This window comes from Chlorocebus sabaeus, chromosome 19, assembly GCF_047675955.1.
Source record: "Chlorocebus sabaeus isolate Y175 chromosome 19, mChlSab1.0.hap1, whole genome shotgun sequence".
NCBI classification, from domain to species: domain Eukaryota; kingdom Metazoa; phylum Chordata; class Mammalia; order Primates; family Cercopithecidae; genus Chlorocebus; species Chlorocebus sabaeus.
Genome location: NC_132922.1, coordinates 20597866 through 20618850, shown reverse-complemented (window position 1 = coordinate 20618850; position 20985 = coordinate 20597866). Strand labels below are relative to the sequence as shown.

Below are 20985 nucleotides of genomic sequence, written 5' to 3'. Positions count from 1 at the left end.
CTGGGATTACAGGAGTGACCCACTGTGGCCGGCACCCCCTTTACCTCGGAACAATCCATCTCTTTCCTTGGGGGCCCCCCATGATCTAGACACCACCCACCTTGTTCTGCCTTGGCCAAAATACCACCTAACTGCCCCCACCCATGCCGGGTGCCCCTCCCCCACCCTCCTCTGCTCTTCGCTGAGTCCCACTTGGCTGGTGCCCAGGACAGTGATAGTCCCAACCCTTCCAGCCCATCTCCCCACATCAGTACATTCCGGAGAGCCAACCAAGAGTAGATTCTTTATTCATTTATCTTTTTTTCTTAAAAAAAAAAAAGTATTCATTTGGTATAAAAAATAAATATTTTAAATATGACATTGAATAAATAAAAATAATCTGTCAGTATGAAACATCCCCACAGGGTACATTCATCAAAGAGGAATTTGTCACCCAAGGCCAAGTGCTTTACAGTGGAAAGGAAGGAGGGAAACCTCTAAGGCCGCACGGTGGGCCCACGGAGCTAGCACGTGGGCGAGACTGAAGGCTGGATGCCGGGATTGGGGTGAGGAACTAGAGATGATTCTAAGGCAGGAACATCTGTACCATCTGCAGGGAAACGCTACCTCCCCGGGTGCCAGAGCTCCAACCCCACACACTATGTCTACTCTGGAGAGCCGTCAAGGCAGAGCTGGGCTGGCTGGCTCAGGGTGGAAGTGCCCCAAGTCAGGGACAAGGAGAACGATGGGGACGATGGGGAGGAGAGACAAGTAAACTAGCAGTGCTTTTTAAAAAAATGTTTAAATAATAAATAAGGGCCCAGAGCTGGAGACATCTCTCTTGGTAAACTACAAAATGACTGTCCCCTCTCTCTTCCTCTGGCCAGGCCCAGGTGTGATCCACACCAGCAGATAAAAAGGGAAGAGGAACTCAGCTCCTGGTCCGGCAGAGCTGTTTCACGCAAAGGCTCCGTGATTCAGTGATGCTGTGCAGAGTGGACGCCGAGCTGCCAGATGGGATCTGGAGGGAGCACTGAGGATGGGTACTATGGGTCCGAGTCCAGGCTGGGCAGGAGAGTGACTCAGAGCCAGGGCCACCAGGGCCGCCAGGTGGTCTCGGTACAGAGCACCCAAGTCCACAGGGAGATGAGGTGATGGGTGAGTCAGCCGGGCGCACCGGGTGGAATCAGCAACTCTGGTTTCCAGGCAAATTTGTCTTTCTTGAAGTCCATCTTGGGGGAGTGCAGCCTGCCCCAAGCTAAGCCAGATGGAGCAAGAAGGGGAAGGCAGCCCCTGCATCCTAGACAAGGGTGAGTGTGGCCAAAATCTCAACAACCACATCCTCATCTTGCTGTTGGGACGGACAGATGGACAACTCCCGGCCGCACCCTCCACCGCAACCCCAGGCCTCAGGACCTGCCTGCACGCTGCCCATGCGCCACCCAGGTAAAGTGCTTAGAGAGCGACAGGGAAAGGTGCAAAGTGAGTGAAAAGTACCATAATTAGTACCATCATCTTGTCAGAGGAACTTGGAGGCCGGCAGCCCACTCAGGGTTTGAGAAGAAGCCAGAACACTGCTCTGAGCAGCTGCCCCGATTCGGCTGCCTCCCTCCCTCCCCTGCTCTCAGACTGGAGGGCGTTTCTCCACTTGCCTGGCCCCAGCACAAAGAAAGAGATCGGGTTCCCTGCCTGGGAGCCCAGACATGGGTGGGAGTGGGATGGGGGTGGGGCAGGAGGGCCCACAGCTTCCTGGTCTGAGTCCCAGGCGTCTGCAGCCTCCCTCTCCTCCTCTTGGGAGCAGTGGGCAGCTGATCCCCCCAGTCTCCCCCACCTTCCTGGGGTCTGGCCCAGCCAGGCCCCCCCACCCTCTATGGGTGTCCGGGCCACCGGAGGAGCTTCCCTGCTGTGCGGGAGCACGCTGGGTGCTGGGGCAGGATGGTTCCAGGGCACTATTTCAGAGGCAACACGGGGACACAGACACAGGGACAGGCTGGGCCACAAGGACTGCCTTGCCCACTGCTCCAGGGGGCACAGTTTCAACCAGGAGCAGTGCTCCTCGCAACACAATGCTGGGGCGCCCGAGAACAGTGTGAACCAGCCCCCTGGAACCAAGACAGAAAGGCACCCGGCCTCTCCACAAATTGGCCCAGCCCCTGCAGCCTGGACCCTGACACCCCAAAGCAAGTCACAATAGGGGATGGGGGTGGAGCCAGGCCCCGCACTCCCACTCAGGCCTCCCCATTCTCTCAGATCCGACCCTTCTCTGAGCTTCACCTATAAGGCTTATTCCACTTGTAACATTGTCGACTTTCAGACCAGGCCCTGCTAAGCCCTGGCCCTGGCGCTTGTGTCGGGAGCCATCATCATATTTTGCTGAGTGGGGACCAGGGAAAGGGGAATTAACTTTGCCACTGAAAGCACCAATAAGTTAATATAAATAGGATATCATAATAAATAGAAATCATTCCGGGTCAGACGCACAGCACGCTTGAAGCTCAGGGTTCCCTAAGACCCTGACCTCAAGTTCTGCTGTCCCTTTGCCCTGGGGACCAGAGAAGGCCTCTGGTCCCCCTCAAGTACCTCTGTGTGACCTCACAAGGCCTCCCAGGGCCTCAGATGTGAGCTGCTACTGTGAGCTACCCTAGCCCCTCCTTACAGACTCTTACCCAGAGGAAGACCCTGGGTCCTTCAGAACCTCTGCACCTGACTTAGCAACCTGCCCCTGCCCTACCCACCTCCACAAACCCCTGCTGCAGGTTCAGCCACCAGATCCTGGCCATCCCAGGCTGTAAGGAACATCACGAGGAAGAGAAGGAAGAACCCACCAAAGCTTTTGGGGCCTCTCCTCCTCCCAGCGTCTTACTTCCCAGGCCTGAAGGTGGCTTCTTTGCCTCCCCAAGAGCCTGAATGCCTAGTGACCTCCTTCTGGAAACTTCTGCCTGACTGTTCCTATGCCCAAGTTCTCTGATCATCCTCAAAAGAAGACAGCCTCCCATCCCAGAGGCCCCTCTCTATCTTCCATTCATCAAACTTCTAGGGGACAAGGAGTCCTTTGGGACCCTAGCCCCTCTGGCCCACCTGAGTCCCAACCTAAGGGGCAGCAAAGGCACAGATGGTGATCATTTGCCAGGGGCTGGTCCACTCCCTGGGGCCCTGCTGTCTCGCTGTGGTCAGGGCTGTTGTAGATGACTGTGTAGTTTGCCCACTGCACAAAGTGAGCAAGAAGCCAAAGGGACAAGTGGAGGCAGAAGTCCAGCCCACGCTCCCCAGTCCACAATCTCCCAGAGGAAGGGGCACCTTCTTCTAGCTCCCTCCCTATGGAAGTTTCCACTCTGCTCAGCTTCATCACAGCCCAGCCCAGAGGGGAGTGGACTGGCCAGGCACCCTCGGGGTCTGCCAGCAGCCCCCATTTGGGTTTAGCCATGCCCTGGGCCCCAGCCACTCTAGGACAGGCCCCCACATCTGGACCTCACTCCTGAGATCCTTTGGTTCACAGCATGTTTCAAGACCTCTTGCTAGAAGGCCTGGGCCAACACGGCGATGGTCTCCTTATACTTCCCCAGGAGTTGACAGCCCAGCTTCTTCTTCTGGAAGACGTCCTTACCCGAGGTGTCAGGGCCATAGGTCACGTCCACATGGCCCACGTGGTACTTGCTGCACAGGCGGCACAGCACGTTGCTAAGGAGGCCTCGCAGGATGTCGGCAGTGGCGTTGAGCTTGCTATGGAGGCTGAGGGCACTGGGGTTGAGGATCTTCTGGTCCCGGGTGATGTTGCCCAGGGAGGTGCCAAGGTACACGACGATGCGGTACAGCTCCACCAGCTTGGCCTTCTCCGTGCCGTTGGCGTGGAAGGGCGGGAAGTCCGTCACGTTGGGGCCGCACAGCTTGTCCAGGTTGTTGGGGAACGGCTCCCCCTGGGCTGTGTACTGAGGGGCAGAGGGCAGGTGACGTGGGAGTCAGGGGTCTGTGTCCCAGCCCTGCCGCCAACCCTTTGGGCAAGCTCTTGAGTCTCAGTTTCCCCATCTAGCGCAAGAGAACCCAACTCTTTGCCCTGTAAGCATCTAGAATTGTCATGAGAGCCAAAAGTAATTGCAGTGTGAGTGTCCTTGCTAAAGATCAAAGCCTAAGCCATGCACGCAGTCATCATCATCATCACCACCACCCTAAAGGGACAGAAGGGAAAACTCGGTGTCTAGCCCCAGCTGGGGCACCACACACCAGTACTTCCATCCCTGCACTCATGATGTTCCAGGGCGCCCCTCCACACCCAGCACCCACAGCCCACTGCCTCTCAACCACATCTCCCTGGTGCCTCACACGCATTTCCCCTCCATCCCTCCCTCCCTGCAGCAGGACAATCACAAGACAAGAAGTGCCAGGCCCCCACCTTTGCACCCAGCTCTCCCCTTGCTCACTGGGCACCCTGAGGAAGCTTCTCTGGGAAGCGTGGGCAGGAAGTGGCAGGAGTCTGCGGGCGGTTTAATCAAGCCATTCTCTCCTTCCAGCCCCAAAAGGTCCCCTCAACCCAGATCAGGACACTCCCTAATGATATTTACAAGCCCCCTCCCTGCCATCTCCTGTCAGTATCTCAGGGGTAACTTACATAGAGAATAAAGAGGGCATTGGCACTGCCATTGAGCTGTGCCAGTTGGCTCCTGATCTGGTTCATGAGGTTGTTGTGACATGGGTGGCGTATGGCACAGGTGGCGTTGACAGGGGTGATGGGGAGGGGGCTCCCTGCCCCATGTTTCCAGTGCAGAACCAGCAGCAGGGGCACAACTCCTGGGGACAGGCAGGAAGAAGCCATGAGTAGAAAGGCAGGGAAGGGTGGCCTGGGGTCATGGCACACCGGAAGGGGGTCCGGCAAGGGTCGCATGGGAGAGGATCCCTGGTTCCTCCTCACCACCTGCAGCTGTCCTCCTGGGGCCTAGTCTTCACTCTGTCACTGCGTGTGTTTCTCTGCTGTCCTCTCTCTACCTTAACTCTCCCTGCTCCCTGGGATGATGGAAAGATGAGGGCAAGATGCAAGCCATTTCCACCAGAAGGGTGCAGGGTCCAGGAGGGACTCCCAGCCATCCCACCCTTTCCCTCAGGAAGGCAAAGGCCCTAAGGCCCCCTGGCCCTCTGGCAGGAAGGCACCAGGCCCCAGGCCCAGCAGGCGCCAGAAAGGAGATCACTGCTTCCCACCTCCCAGGGTGGCCCAGGTTCCTCAGCAGCGCTTCCCACTCACTGGTCCATTGCAGCCCAAATCTCCCAAGCCAGGCACCCATGGGGACCACGGGACATGGGGGAGTGGGGAGGAGTCCTCGGCTGATCCTCGTCTCCCTCCCAAACCTGCCACTTGATTCTGGCTCCCTGGCCAATTGCCCCCCATTCTGCCCCTGTCCCCATCATCTTCTATCTCTTCCTTCCCTAGTGTCCCCCATCTCACTCAAGTTCACCCCATTTCTGCCTGGCTGTCCCCACTCTCCATCCCCAAATCATCATTCAAAACTCTCTGTTCCCCCAGCTCTGGACAGCCCCTGACTCCATGCCTTCTCCCGATTCATCTGCTGTCCCTTGTCCCAGGGGTTCCCCTCCTCCCTAACACACACACCGGCTCAGGGAGGGAAAGGAAATGGTGCACCAGGAGAGAGAAAAGGCAAAAGGTCATAGGCAGTCGGGTGGGCGGGGAGGAAGGAAAGTGAAAGGTGACAGGAGAGCTGGGAGCTGTCCCGACATGTCCTGGCTTGCCCCTCCCCCAGGGGGGCCTGTTCTCCCCACTCCCCCAAGCCCCCTTAGACGCCATTCCAGGGCTCCGCAGAAGGGCATCTGAAGGTGGTGGGGGCCGGGGTCAGCGTGTGAGTAAAGCTGGAGACCTCCCCCGGATCCCCCATGCTGGGACAGCGGGGACGAGGGCAGCCTCAAGTTCACTTCTCCTGGGTCCCCTGTTCGTCCCAGCATCCCCAGGCAGTGCTGAGGCCCCGGGGTGGCTGCGGGAGGGGGGCCACACCCCTATATCTCACCTAGCGCAGACCACACGCTTCCAGACACCAGCAGATGGAGGCGGCACCTGCTCCCGTCCCAGGCCGGAGTTTGCAAGCTGCTCGCCGCCCGCGCCCCTCCCTGGGAGCAGCCCGGGACCGCGGTTGGAAAGGAGAAAGCGGAAAGAAAGAAAGAAAAGAAAAAGAGAGAGGGAGAGTGAATCTGCGAAAAAGCGCAGAGGGAAGAGCAGCCAGCGAGAGTGTTGGGAGCGAGGAGGAGGAGGAGGAGAAGGCGAGGGGGAGGAAGAGGAGGAGGAAGGCTCGGCGCCCCCTCCCTCGCCGCCAACCTGCCGCGGGGCGTGCGGTGCTTGGGACCATGTGCCCGCGCTCGCTCCGGGCCGCCACCCCGCGCCTCCGGTGGCTGCGCGGGCGCCCCAAACGTCCGTGTGTCTGCGGCGGGTGGGCGTCCGGTTCTCGCTACCAAGCGCCCCAAGTTGCCGCCGCGCCCCGCAGCGGGGACGCGAAGCCGGCGCGGGGCGGGTGTATTTACCTGCCGCCAAGACCTTCATTATGGGCTGCACTTCAGAGGGCCTTGGAGGAAACCTCAGATGCCGGCAGTTTTCAGAGGTTCATGCTCAAATGGGGAATTTGCCTGATTTATATACTGGAGCCTGTGTTGTAAGACAGAAACAGCTATATTTAGCCGGGATCCCCAGTCCAGGAAGTTGTTTGAGGTGCATCATAGGAAATTATGAATGGAAGAAAGTGAGAGTGAAGGGGGGGGGACAAGTGAGGGGGGAGGGTGGGGAGAACAGACTTTTTCCCTCTTCTAAGAATTTGATTGATAAAATTATAATGAAGCCTTCGACAAAACGCCCTGCGGTTTTCCTGCCTGGCTTGTCCCAGGAGTTGTCTGAAGATGGGCATCGCCAGGAGGGGGCCCCTGGCCGAGTCAGCAGGGGTCCCAGCAGTGGGCGCCCCAGACGGTCCTGACTCACCTGCGTTTGGGGAGGTAGCGAGTCTGGACTAGCAGATGGAGACTGGCCTCTGTGCCCCCTGGTTGGGGGGCTTTAGGGGGGCAGTGGGAGGAGGAGGGCTGGGGCTTGGCTGAGAAGGAGGCTCCAGGAGGAGGGGCCGGAGCCGGCGTGGACTTTAGACGGTCATAAAGTGGAACTGAACATGGGCGCTAGAAGCCACCCCAGAGGTAGCCTCCTCCAATCTGCCCATTGCCACTGGGCTCCAAGGGGCTCCGAGGGGAACGCGTTGCCCAGGGCCCCAGAGGGTCAGGCCTCCAGACACCACCAGTGCGCTCGCCCTGCTGACCACTGTACCTGTGAGGCTGGGGAAGGGGCTAGGAAGACATGGGGGTAGGGGTGGCTGTGACTCAGTTCTGTCGGGACACTCTGGGAAGGTGCTTCTGGGAAGGTGGTCCAGCATTTCCATTCTGAAGCGGGACCGAGAGAGGCTTGGCGAAATCGTACCCCAGTTTCCTCCTCAGGGTGCTGATTGATGGCTGGGGAAACAGAAGTGGCTGGTCCCTTCCAGACCTGCCTTGGAAGCCCCTTGGAACTCAGCCTCAGAGAATGATGGAGGTCCCCAAAAAGTGCTTCTAGAGGCTCTTCTGAGGCCAGGCGATTCGTGAATGAGGAAGGGCAGGAAGGAGTAGTGGGGAGCAGGGCAAAATGAGCACAGGGACACCTCTAAGAAAGGCAACAGAAAAGTGAGAATAAATACGCCCTACGAGATGCGGGAGCGCTGGCCAGACAGCCTGCCATACAGCTGGGGCCATGCCATCTCTAAAGCTGCCAGGGGACCCCCCAGTACCAGGAGAGGATTTAGTCCCCTGGGGCCCCTTCCCAGCCCTTCCGCCCGACCCTGACCTGAGATCAAGGTGTGCAAGTTGGTTTTCCAAGGCCAGGGAGCTCCTGCAGCCTTGCCTGGGTCCCCACCGCCCCCTCGCCCATCCTCCATGCCCCCAGCTCCTGCCTCTTGCCACATCCCGGACCTGCCCAGCCACGCGTTCCTCCTTCATCGTGCCAGGACGAGCCCTGGTGCCTGCTGCCATTCCCCACCACACACACACCCTGCTTTATCTAGGCTCTTGCCCCCCCATTCTCTCCCAGCAGGGCCTCAGATGTGAGGTGATAAAACTGCCTATCCCAGCTGGCACTTCCCGAACTGGCTCTCCTTCCTCCTTCCTGCCTCTCACCCCACACCTTGTCTCTTCTTTAAGGGACCATGGAGGGCCCCACTTGGCACTTACTGCTCCTATACACTTGCTCTGGGGTCAGCGTACACTACTAGGAGACCCACCTGCCCTGGCCTGGCTCAGGCAATCCCACGTCCCAGGACACCCCAACTCAACCCTTCTTCTTACCCCTCCCCCAGCATCTCTTGCACAAGGACCTGACCACTCAGAGCACGTGAACTCTGGACCAGCCCCCAGTCCCATCCCACATCACCTAGACCCCTGTCAGCTAACTCAGCCTGGCTTTCCTGACCTGGACCCCAAATCCACGTGACCAGGGGCTCACTGTGGCCTCCACCTATCAAACCCCCATCGCCCGGCCTGAGTCTCTCGTTAGGCTCAAGAGTTCTCCTGCAGCCACCCCTACATCCACCACCATGCTGCCCAGTGTCTCCCCTGCATCCTTCCAAGCGGACCCCAGGTCTTGCATGCCTTCTGGCAAGCCAGACTCCACACCAGCCCTATAATCCACCCCTGATCGCTGTTTAATCTCAGCCCCACCCCACAGGAAACAGGAAGTGAGGACAGGGTCTAGAAGACACTGACACTAGGGCCACTTAACCCCAGCCCTGACCGAGGCCCCTCCAGTGCCTCAGTTTCCCCTCCTCTCACGGTACCTGACTTGGTTTGTGCTCCCCAAGTGCTCTGGGCCCCTCGGTGCCCCAGGCCCAGCCTCCCCCTCCTGTCCATGTCCAGGCACCACCTGCTCTGGGCCTCTGGAGGGAAGGCCGGGCAGGGTCTCGGAGCCGCAAGTCCGTGTGCCGCCTGCAACGTGGCTGCGGCCCCCAGGAATCAGCCGCCCAGGCTACGCTCCAGGCCCACTTTGGTCTCTGGGAGTTTGTTTTCTTCCCTCCCTTTCTGTGCTGTGTGTGTGTTCCCCGCCCCCAGCCAGCTCCCTCATGGAAGGCACCCTCCCTTCTTGGCTGCCGGCTCCCAGGGTCACGACCCCAGGCCCCACCCTGGAGTGGCAGCCCCAGCCTGGCCCCTTCCAGCTGTGACTTCATCCACAGCCTGTCCTGCTCCTGCAGATGGGGCCTGCTGGGGATATGACCGGTCTCAGGGTGAGCGGGACTGTCCCAGCCACATGGGATCCCCTGACATTGAGCAGGAGTTACCAGGCCAGAACCCAGGAGTGCTGTCTCCAGGTGGCTGTGCCATCCAACTCATCACGGCTCTCCAGGAAGTGAGTGCACCCTCTAGCATGTTCAGCTACCCAGCTGCTTGTTTTCTGCTGATTTTCACCTGCCATCCACAAGTCTCTCCTGGAATGTCACAGCTGCTTAATTTTCAGATGGGGAAACTGAGGCTCAGAGAGGTGAAGATACTATGTGTGGCTCACACAAAGAGTTAATAACAGAGCCAGGTCTGGAACCCGGGCTTCTGTCTTGCAGGCCACAGCAATCCCTGCAGCACATCTTGCTCCCAGAGAGTGAAGGGCATGGCAGGTGTGCTCGGGCCACCTTCCTCCAGGAAGCCTCCCCTGCCTCCCACAGCCCCGACCAGCTCACACCGGCCTTGTCCTACCCACTCTTGTTTCAAGTGGGGGCGAGTCTTATTCCTCAACCCTTGAGAGCTCAGTGGGGTCTGAGACTCACTTGTACTCTTGACAGCACCTGGCTCAGGGTTATATCTTGACATGAATAGAGGTTAAGTATTTTTTGAGAAAGCATTTTACAGTTTCCAAAAACCGTCAGTGCCAAGTCTCTTGTGGAAAGGAGGCAAAGAAGTCTGAGGGTTTGAAGAATGGACTCTGGCCTCATTCAGAACCAGGTTGGAGGTTTGGCTCTGCCAGTTATGAGCTGAGTGACTTTGGGGAAGGGCCTGCCACCTCCTGGCCTCAGTTTCTTCAGCTATAAAATGGGAATAATGGTACCACCATTGTGGGTTTGCTCTGAGGGCTCAGGGCTCAGCATGGTTCTGGGCACCCAGCAAGCTGCCTGTCTGCTTATCACCACCCACTGTGCTGACCTCCCTGTGAAGCAAGGGGTCTTGTCCCCATTTGACAGATGGGGAATCTTGGGTCCATGCCAGGGTGCTGAGTGGGGAAGGCTGGGCAGGAGCAAGAGCTGTCAAGCCTCTGCTGATGGTAAATCGAGGCAAGATACCCACGTAGCCTCCAGCCTCAAGGGTGCCCCAGAAAGATCAGACAGGTTGTGGAAGGGGGCTGGCAGGGCAGTGTGCTCCGTCCCCCAGAGCCCCCCTCCTGGCCCCTCACCACCCCCACCCCAAGCCTGATCTGAGGACAGCAGCTGACCTGGCCTTACCGCCCCCAGAAGCTGATTCACCCCCAGGCCCCAACTGAGAAGGAAGGAGACAAACTCAGCTCTGAGGGGCTTGAATCACCAGCCGCCCCCTGCAAAGCCCCAGGGTGGGGGGGTGCGGGGGTGGGGGTCAGCCCCTGCCTGTCTGTCTCTTTCCTGGGCCCCGGGGCTCTCAGGAGAGAGGGCAGCATGGCAGTGGCATGGGCAGGGGTGGGATGGGAGGTCCCCTCACAGTCAGGCATTCTGTGTGGGCAGCCAGCAGCAGTTACTCACCAGGTAAGCAGCTCTCCGGGCACTGGGGAATTCCCCAAGACCGGTGACCCAGAAACAGCGCTCCGGGCACCCCCGGCTGCCCAGTCTGTCCTCCCTCCTTCCTTCCCCAACCCCTCTGGCCCTGGTACCTGGAAAATGAACAGAGTCCTCAGGTGGGCCTAGGAAGGAAGCTGGGGTCCAGAGGGTGGGTCCCAGGCCCAGGGCTGGTGAAGGGTGGCCAGAGGAGATGGGGAAACTCAGGAATGCCTGGCACAGCCCAGCCAATTGGGCATCCTGGCCAAAAAGGCAAGAGCACCACACTCTTCAATGCTTGAGGAGTGACAGTGTAATGCCACCAGCGGACCGTGCCTCTACTGTTCTCACCCCAGTGGTGTGGGTTCAAATCCCTCCTGCCCCAACCACCAGCTATGTGGCCTGGGGCAACGCACTTCCTCTCTCACAGCCTCAGTTTTCCCTCTGCAAATGAGGATGCTGTTGTAACAGCCTTGTGGGGCCATCACCGGGATGTTTCCTGGGAAATGTGGACAAACGCCTAACGCGTGGCAGCCATTCTAATAAGATCTGGCTATGGCCGAAGAAGGAGCTCAAACCCCAGACCGAGTCAGGGGCTTGGGTTAGGGCTGGGTCCCGTGGTCAGCGCAGTGCGGTCTGAGAGTCAGGGCAGGAGGTGGCTCCTGGGTCCTCTCAGTTAATGGAGTCTGGTGTGGGTTTTAGGAGAGTGGGTAGCATCTCAGGGCCTCGGGGAGGGAAATAAGCAGTACTCCCCCCATCTCTGGGCCCTGGAGAGCCCAGCTGTCTTCTGGGGGCTCTTGAGGTCCAGATGCTGGGCCTATCGCCTGCCCCTTCTCACCCTTACCGGATCCAGTCTCTGGCAGCGACCAGCAGTATCCCCTCAGGGCCAAGGAGAAGCCAGAAGCCACCCTGGCCTTCTGCCAACTACTCCCATCATCACCCTGACATTTCCCGACCGACTGTGTCAGGAATCAACCCCCTGGAGATGAATCAGAGTGACTGCATTTTTTTTTCTTCATTTCTGATAGAAATTGCAAGGGAAGCAGCAGCCCCTGATCATTGGCAGGGCCAGCCAGCGGCCTGGCTGTGGCGTTGCGTGGGGCCGGTGCCCCCCAGGGCTCTGTAGAATGGGTTGCTGTCTACCTCAGCCATCAGCATTTCGTGAGCATGGCCTTTGAGACTCTGCAAGCACTTTTACCTCCCCCGGGCTCTCCCTGAATCTCGAACTAGCCTGAGACCATTGCAGGCAGATGTAGAGAGAGCAGTGTTTTCACACTGCGGGCCTCTGCCTCTTCGTGGGCCATGGATTCAATTAGAGGGTTGCCACCAACACTTTCAAAAAGGAAATGGAATAGCGAAATCACCTGGCATCGCCCAGAGCCAGGGCGAGGATCGCTCCATGAAACATTTTTCCGGTTGCCTGTGTGTGTCAGTATCTGCATCCTCATCTGGTGGCAAGGTGCAATGTATTTCTTACTGTGGGTGGCAGTCAAAAACATTTGCAAGCCGCTGGTATCGATGTTGAAAGCCAGGCCCAGAGGGGCTGAGGAGTGACTTGCCCAAGGTCACTCAGCAGTGTCTCACGGGGCTCCTGACTTCCCTTCCAGCTCTGGAATAGGCCAGAGGTGCCGCAGGGTAGGATGGGGCGGGGCTGAGCAGGTGCTCAACGTGGGGGACCTGGCGGCACCCTGTGCCGTGACAAAGGCCTCCCAGAGCCCAGCCGCTCACTGTCCACTCCCTTCCGCAGCCTCAGACCCCTGGGCTCTCTGCCCTGCCCCATCCCACCTGGGTGGAGCCCAGGACAGTCACAGGCCTTTCTTTCCTACTCCACCAGGGAGCCTTTCATCCTCACCGCAGGGTGCGGGAAGAGGAAGTGGCCACAGCCACCTTCCCAGGGCAGCCCGAGGCCAAGAGCCCCAGCCTGCAGTAGAGGGCGCACACTTGGGCTCCCTGTGGCTCTGGGACGTGGCTGAGTGTGTTTGTCTGTCTGTCCGAGTCTGAGTGGGCATTTGCGTGAGCACGCGTGTGTAGTGAGTGCCTCTGTGTCTGTGCATGCCTGTGTCTGGTACCTTGTGTGCGTGTGTGGTGTGTGCACGTGTGTAGATCTGCTTGTACCTTTTGCTTTGTGTGACTGAGAGCTAGATGGTGCACATCTCTGGCTGCTATTGTGAGTTCTCCGTGTGGTTGTGTGAGTGTGTCTGTGTGTGTGTTTGTGTGCACACGTGCCCATGGGCATGAAGCCAGTGCGACTGTGTGTCTGGCCTCATGTCTGCCTGAGTTTGTGTGGTACTGGGGATCCCTGGGCACGAGGGCTAGGTGAGCAGGGAGGTCTAACCCTGGGCGTGCACGAGTGCATTTCTGAGCCTCCAGGCCTGCGTGTGCCCCGGCGTGTGTCTCCAACAATCGCTGCTCCTCGCCTTCCAACCCCCGCCCCTGGGAACCATGTGGCAGCCTCACATCACAGGGGCCACCAGCAGCTGGCTTCCTCCCTACCCCGCCCCAGCCCCTCCTCCCCACACCGCCCTGGCCACCCTGACTTTTGGCACAGGGACAAAGCTGATGTCAGAGGCGAGCTGACAGCTTTCTTCTCCCACTGGATTTTCCAAAAGAGAGACCACAGCGGCCCCTATTAAATAATTGCGGGGCTGGGGGGTAAAGGAGGGGCGTGTCACTCAATGATTTCCTGGACTCGGAGGCCATAAACAGAACAGGAAGCGGCCCAAGGACCTATTCAGCCTGAAACTGGCCATGCAGAGGTGTGGCCCTGGCCTTCTCTCCTTCCCCTCCCCCCGCCAAGCACAGTGGGGCCACCCTGACCCGTCCCAGCGCCCAGGGGAGCCTGAGGGATTGTTCTGAGGATGGTGGGTGGGAGGGTGATGGGAGCCTCCGGTCTGGCGACGGTGATGACATGGAAAGAATAAAGTGGTCCCATCCCACTGGGTGGGGAGGATGGAGGGGCGAGACCTGACCGAGGTTGGACTATCCTCTTCCCTGGGAAGAGAAGGAAGAGTGAGCTTCCTGGGGTGAGGGAAGGGATGGGGCCAGGTTGGGGAGCCGCTGGTGGGACCTGGGATTGGAGGGGCCAGGCCTGCCTCTGTGTCTTGCAACTGGGGCATGATACCTGTCCCCCACCTCCTGCACCTTTGGGTCCCCCTAGACCTCCAGGACCCTCCCAGCCCGGAGTAGTGCCCTTCCTGGGGCACAGGCCCCGAAGGCTTTCATAAGCCTCTCTCCCACCCCCTCCCCACAAAACCAAGCATTACCAAGTGCTCACCAGAAGCCCCTATGGGCTCAAGTCCTGACCCCCATTCTCTGAGGGAGGCATTTTAATCCTCATTTGACAGACTTGGAAACTGAGGCTCACAGAGTGGAATGATTTGTGCCAGGTCACACAGTGTGTAATGGAGCCAGGTCTCCACCCCAGCCCCCTACCCCCAGCCTCCCTAAAACAGGACCCTGGAGGCGCAGGTGTGGTCTGAGCAGCCAGGCCCAGGGGGGTCCCCGCAGAGTCACTCCCCGGAGAGCCCCTCCTTCTGCCTGGACCAGGCCGCCCGGTGGCTGATAAGCCACAGGACTGCATGACACAATCCCGCTCTGATCTTCTGCCCAGCCGAGCCTCCGCCCCCACCCACCCCACCCCTGGACCCTGTTTCCATCTCCTCCCTTTCTGGGTGGGACCAACGCCTGGGCCTGGTGTCATTCATGGCGGGCTATCCAGAGAGCCAGATTCTCTGTGAACCTCTCGGCTGTCAAGGTCTCTCCTAAGTCCACCCTAGCCAGAGGGCTGGCAGCAGGGGACCCTTGCAGAGGGAGGACAGGGGCCTGTGCCTCCCCACCCTCAGGGGGCCCATGTGCTGGGTGGGGGTGGAGGACTTAGGGCCTGTCTTGGCCCCTACTGGCTTCAGAGTCCCCACTTGGTAAAGGAAAAGCTCGGAGAAGAGATGAGGCTGCACCGTGGAGGGGAGGAGGCTAAGTGGGCTCTGGAATCAGCCAGACCCCAGGTCCAGGCCCACCTCGGCCACTTACAAACTGTGCGATCTTGGGCAGGTGGCCTGATTGCTCAGGCCTCACTTCCAACGTCTACCAAATGGGGGAACAGTGTTGTCAACCTGTGAGGTCAGCGATATCCTCCAAAAGGCTGGCCAGCACGGAAGACATACCTTGGTTATTGATATTGCTATTATTTGAAACAGGGACTCATTCTGTTGCCCAGGCTGGAGTGCAGTAGTGCCACCATAGCTCACTGCAGCCTCAATCACATCTGCTCAAGCAATCCTCCTGCCTCGGCCTCCCAAAGTGCTGGGATTACAGGCATGAGCCACTGCACCAGACTGTGTTGTTGATATTATCTTAGCTATGGGGCCCAGAGAGGGGAAGTCGCTTCTCCAAGGCCACACAGCAAATTAGTGGCACATTCCCAATAGTATGTGGACTGGTGACCTCCCAGGGAGCTGGAAACCCTGGGTTTCAGTCCTGATTTGCTTGTGAGAATTCCAGAAGGAAGCTTCTCAGAGTCTCAGTGTCCCTTTCTAGATAAGTCCATGAGTCCCAAAGTGTCTAGAAAAGCTTCACTGGGGCCAGGTGTGGTGGCTCATGCCTGTAATCCCAACACTTTGGGAAGCCGAGGTGGGCAGATCACCTGAGTTCAGGAGCTCAAGACCAGCCTGACCAACATGGAGAAACCTCGTCTCTACTAAAAATACAAAATTAGCCGGGCGTCGTGGCACATGCCTGTAATGTCAGCTACTCGGGAGGCTGAGGCACGAGAATCGCTTGAACCCAGGAGGCAGAGGTTGCAGTGAGCCGAGATCACACCATTGCACTCCAGCCTGGGCAACAAGAGCGAAACTCCGTCTCAAAAAAACAAAAAACAAAAAAACACGGGGGAACAAAAAGAAAGAAAGAAAAGAGAAAAAGAAAAGGTTCTTTAAAGAGTGGCTTGTGGGGAGCAGTGGTGGGGGATATAGAGACCCAGGTCCCCAGGAAAGTTGGGCCCAGGGCTGGGGGAAGTCCAGGTCCAGGGCTCCCAGACCAGCATTTGACACCCAACCGCCTACCCGGCTCCAAACCACGGGCTGCAGCGCCCCCCACTGCCCAGCGGGCAGCAGGCCCCACGGCCACGGCCCCGCCAGCCCCAGGCCAGCCTGCAGCCGGGGCCTCCCCCAGAGCCAGGTGGGGTGGCATTTGGGGATTTGAGGAGGTGGGTGGGGATGCCTGAAGCTCAGAATGGAGGGTGGGCAGATACAGGCCAAGGCTGGAGAGGGGGGCACCGCTGAGGGGGTCTTGGAGGAGCCTATGCCGTGTCCAGCCCCTCCTGGGGAAGCCCTGAGGACCGGCCACAAGGGGGTGCCAGGACCACGTGCCTCTGCCTGGCGGAGGCTCTGGGAGGAGGAAGAGGAGGAGGGGGAGGAGAAATTCTCTCTCCTAGCCCTGCTGCCCCTTCCCACTCCCCTCAGACTTCCAGGACGTCCCCTCTCCCCAGCTCCCATTTACAGGTCCTCACGACAGTTCTTCCAAATGGGAATTACAGTCGCCATTTTAGAGAGGAGACAATTAAGATCCACAGACGTAAAATAAACCAGGGACTCATGGGACAGAGCCCAGGCCCCCACTCGGCCCCAACGTGCCAGGAAACCCCAGCATCCAGACCCAGGACTGGCCCACCCAGGAGATAGTTTCCCTATCCCCTCAGAAGCCTCTCCCCAGGCCTCGGGAACTGCTGACGGCAAGATTGGGGTCGAGCCGCTTCCCCTCTCATGTCAGGCTCCGTGCAAGGATTTTACCTATATTTTTCCTTTCTCGCCACTGTGATCCCATAATTAGATCCACTTTACACAGTGAGTGAGGCACACAGCAGTCAAGTCCTGCACTGGCCCAAGGCCAAAGGCACGGGGGCCTTGAACTTGACTGACCACACATGCTGGAGCCTGCTATACAGGAACCACCTCTCCATCAGAAGGAAACCGAGGTCTTCATGGGTTCGGCCTCCTGCACTGCTCTGGGGAAAAGAGAACTCAAGGGTGCCTTGGGAATCCAGGACTCAAAACCCCCAGATGACTGACCCCTCCAGGGTCCCAAACAGCCAGGATTCAAATCCAGGCCTCCTTCCAGCCACCGTGTCCAGAGCTCTCTCCTCTGCCCTTTAACACTTTGATGCTCTTTAAACCCTCACATGTCCACACGACGCTTTCGCATCTGTTCTCTCCTGCTTAGCCTCAACATCCTCAGAGAGGTGTTCGGGGCGTATCTCACCATGCCCATTGCATAGAAGGGGAAACTGAGGCCTGGAGCATGTGTGAGCCACCAGATGCCCCCTGACCCACAAGGGAGTGAGCGATGTTTGCTTTGGTGGAGGATAAATTTGGAGGCTGGCCTCTACCCCCGGCCCTGCCCCAGGGAGAAGCCTACCGTGGTATGTGCCTGCACACGCCGCTCTGGATCTGGAAGGTTTGCCAGGTCTTCAGTGGGACACCATCGTCTTCCGGGCCAGGCCCCCTCTGCTTCCCTCTCCTGCTAGATCTTCTCTGGAGTCGGCTCCTCACCCCGCCCCCAACTTGACTTCCCGTCCGGAGCTGGGTGGCCCTGACACTACCCCCACTTCCACACCCGCCCCCAGCTGAATGGCGGGGGGCAGCAGGTGCAGAGGGCCCCGGGTTCCCACCCAGTCTGTGCCTGACACAGGTGGGGGCGGGGTCTTGGAGTGGCCAAGGGGAGAAGCAGGGCTGGGATGTGGGAGGGGGCTTCCTGGTGCCCAATGCCCCTGCCCGGTGCTGCGTGGCGAGGCCGCTGGGGCCTGAGTCACAGCTGACGGGGCCGCGCCCAGCCTGCCTGAGTGACCCAGGCCGGCATAAGGCGATGACTGGGCAGCCCTCCGCATGACCGCAGGGGTCGGCCTTAGGTGTTTTGACTCAGACCTGCCACAGGCCGTGTGCAGCACAGCCAGCCTCCCCTTGTCCCTGTCCCCAGAAGAGTCACAGGGCTGCAGTTCCCCCAACGAGACACTGGGCCCCCTCCCAGGACACCACTCCCTGCCCTAGCACCTACCTCCGAACCTGGGGTGCCACCTGGCCCATCTGATCCACCCTTGCCACAAGCTCCAGGGCCCCGCCTGCCCAACCCCCTCCCTCAGAGACCTTCGCCCCTCCCCGAGCCCAGCCCTCCTGAGACGTAGGGAGCTGTAGGGAGCCGTAGGGAGCCGGGCCAGCCTTGGGAGGGCCTCCCCACTCCAAAGGAGCATGGACTGTGACCCTTCCTCGGCACTGAAAAAGGGCTTTTGTGGGGATCCCGTGTCCCAGCCCCTGGGTGGAGGGTGGGAGGCAGGCAGGGCAGGTGACAGGACAGGGACAAAGAGAAAAGAGCCGAGAAGAAAGAAAACCACTAAGGAGGGAAAGGGGAAATAAGAGAGAGCCTCAGCCACACTGTCTCAGGGACGGCCCTGTCATCAATGTCGTGTCTGTGCTGTCTCCCAGGGAATCTTTGTCACAGCTGGGAGGTGGGCCAAGTTGGCCCCATTGTACAGAGGGGAAACTGAGGCTCAGCCCGGGCAGGGGATCCAGCTAGGGGGCTGAGGTCTAACTCGTTTTGCATAACTCTAAAGTATTTTAAACTCATCCCTGGGAAGAAAACAAATCACATGAACTCCTGCAGCAAAGAGTCTAAGGCCACAGAGGCCCAAGGAAGGCCCGGTTCACATCCTGGCTCTGCTGTTTCTATGCTGAGAGTTCGTTCTGTAGATTAACAAAATGTGCCAGGACCCCTCCCCGCCTGTGCTGTCCTAGGGAACTTTTAACCCATGTGTGTGACATGCAGCATTGACTGAGAGTCCCAGACCTCCGCTCTGAAAAACTTAAAAAAGAAAAAGAGAACCGAGCTTCGAGTGGATTCAGCGGCTGGACTGCACCAGGATCTCTTTATGTTCCTTAGCCTGGTGCCAGCGGACAGCTGCTCGTGACCCCTTTGTCCCTTATGTGAGTCAGTGCAGGGAGCACACACTTCATGGAGGGCCCCGTGCCTCTAGGGAAAATGTGCCTAGCAGAGCGTCAGCTCTTGCACACTGTGGCAACAAAGCAGTAGTTGACACCAGTAGACTGCTGCCTCTCATGGTGGATGGTCGTGGGGACCATCACACAGCAGTCCGTGCTGTGGAGTCGGCAGGGTGATTCGACAAGGCCCCGTTCTGCCTCTGTCTGATGGAAACTCCACAGTGGCACTCTGCAAGCCACCCACAGCACTGGGGCAGCCCCACAAGCCCCTCTGGGTGGGGGAATCACAGAGGTAGGGGCATCTGAGCTTGGCCTCAAGGGCAGGAAGATGTAAGAAACGGGGAGAGGGACCAGGAACAGAGGCTGATGCCTGTAATTCCAGCACTTTGAGAGACTGAGGTGGGAGGGTTGCTTGAGGCCAGGAGTTCGAGACCTGCCTGGGCAAAATAGCAAGATCCCATCTCTACAAAAAAACAAAAATTTAGCTAGGCATAGTGGTGCATGCCTGTAGTCCCAGCTACCTGGGAGGCTTAGGTGGGAGGATTGTTTGAGCCCGGGGGGTCGAGGCTGCAGTGAGCCACGATCATGCCACTGCTCTCTAGCCTGGGCGAAGAGCGAGACCCTGTTTCTCCCAAGGAAAAAAAGAAGAGCTGAGGGGGAACAGGGAGCTCAGGCTGCATGCAGGGGTGGGAGCAGCTAAATGGACCGGGAGAGGAGTCGCCTGCAAGAGATGGGTATGGGAGAGACCACAGGACCGAGTGATGGAGGGGAGAGGAGGGGCCAAGGAAGGCAAAGGCAATGGGCTGGGATTCTGGAACTTTCGTAGGGGAAAAGGAGAAGCAGAAAGCAAGTGTAGGGTTTGGGGGCAGAACGGTGAATTTGGCTTCAAGGCACCACTAAGCCAGGAGACAGACTATCCTGGTAGCTGAGTCTGTAGGATCTGGCCTTGGGAGGATCAGACTACAGGTGGTAGTTTGGGGTTACCTGCAACTATGACTCCTCGGGAGATGTTATGGGGTGACAAGTCCTCATAGATAGTGTACTTGAGACCCCTTCCCAGAATCAAGCTCCCCCATCTGTTTCCTATGGGGTGGGTGTGCTCTAGTTCAAAGTCAGCCCCAGACACCTCTCCTGGGCGGTGAGAGGTGGGGGACAACCAGGGGTGGGGGCAGCCATGCTGGGCTTCCCAGCTCTTCCCCCACAGGCCAACCTCTGCCCTCCTGGAGGGCAACCCCAGCACCAGCCGCAGCGCCTGCTCCCCTTCCGCTCCAGGAACCCGAGTGTGCCTGGGTTTTGGTGTCTGCCACCTCCCACCCACATCTTCCCAGCAGCTGAGGTCGAGGAAACCCCCTTCCCCCAGCTGGAGCAGGGAGACACAAGTGAGGGCAGCCCCTCTGCTGTTGGCGGGGCCTGGAGCCAGGGCAGGCCAGGTGTGGGAGTGGCACCTGTTTAGGATGGGTTCCCTGGTGTGCACCTCAGTGCCTCCGCTTCCCCCCAGCAACACACTTGCCTCTGTCTTCTCCTTGGGGCTGGGAGGCGGAGCCCCACCTGCCCTGCTCTTCCTTGAGCACCTACTGTGTGCCAGGCACCATGCGGATGCAGGGACAGCGTCAAGCAAAGCAGACTCAGTCTCCGTCCTCCATGCTAATAGGAGACACAGTTGGGAATGTGAACACCAGAGTGCATGCTGCCGGAAGGGAGGGCGCAACCAGGTTCCCAGACCCAGACTCTGGACAGGCGAGAAAGAATTGCTAAGGATGCATCCTCCAGCTAAGATCTTACAAGGAAGGAGCTAACTTGACAAACAGGATGGGGAACAGCATTCCAGGCAGAGGGAACAGCGTAGGAAGAAACCCTGTGGTAGGAAGGAGCCCCAGGCACTTTGGGAGCCAAAAGATGGCCATTATGGTAGGACCCCTGAGGGCGAGGGGGAGCCCAGTGGGGGCCGCGGGAGGCCCTTGCTAGGTACTTGGTAAATAGGCTGCAATATGTCAGGCAGCTGCCCAGGAAGACTGTTGGTTGGGAGTTAGGGGCCTGGAGTTCTAGCCTCGCCCTGCACTACTTTGTTCTGTGACCTTAAGCAAGATGCTTCCCCTCTCTGGGCCTTTGGGTAAATCCTGATGCCCTCACTCGTGATACTCTGATCCCTGAATGCTCAGAGCCTTTGCCCTAGCTCTTCCCACCTCCCCATCTGCACGTCACTCAGACCACAGTGTGGACGTCACCTCTCCAGATGCCACTCTGGCCACTCGCAGCGCCTGGCTCTC

General features: G+C 58.8%; 1 protein-coding gene across 2 annotated transcripts; it reads right to left on the bottom strand.

Moving 5' to 3' along the window:
- Nucleotides 1–270: 270 nt before the first annotated feature.
- Nucleotides 271–17807, bottom strand: LIF (LIF interleukin 6 family cytokine). Of its 2 annotated transcripts, XM_038007616.2 has the most exons (5): nucleotides 17145–17807; nucleotides 7424–7642; nucleotides 6493–6613; nucleotides 4583–4761; nucleotides 271–3905 (listed from the first exon to the last, which is right to left on the bottom strand). In XM_038007616.2, exons 3-5 carry the CDS (start codon nucleotides 6509–6511, stop codon nucleotides 3495–3497), a joined length of 609 nt encoding a protein of 202 aa, XP_037863544.1. In that variant the 5' UTR covers nucleotides 6512–6613; nucleotides 7424–7642; nucleotides 17145–17807; the 3' UTR covers nucleotides 271–3494. The 2 variants fall into 2 exon arrangements, with proteins under 2 accessions (XP_037863544.1, XP_007973572.1); XM_007975381.3 differs by lacking the exon at nucleotides 7424–7642.
- Between the last annotated feature and the right edge of the window lie 3178 nt (nucleotides 17808–20985).

Bases quoted from the DNA above. Each gene is read 5' to 3' on its own strand.
- LIF (XM_038007616.2), bottom strand. The intron at 3,906-4,582 runs GTAAGTTACCCC...TCTGCCCCTCAG, and splicing joins ATGCCCTCTTTATTCTCTAT to TACACAGCCCAGGGGGAGCC.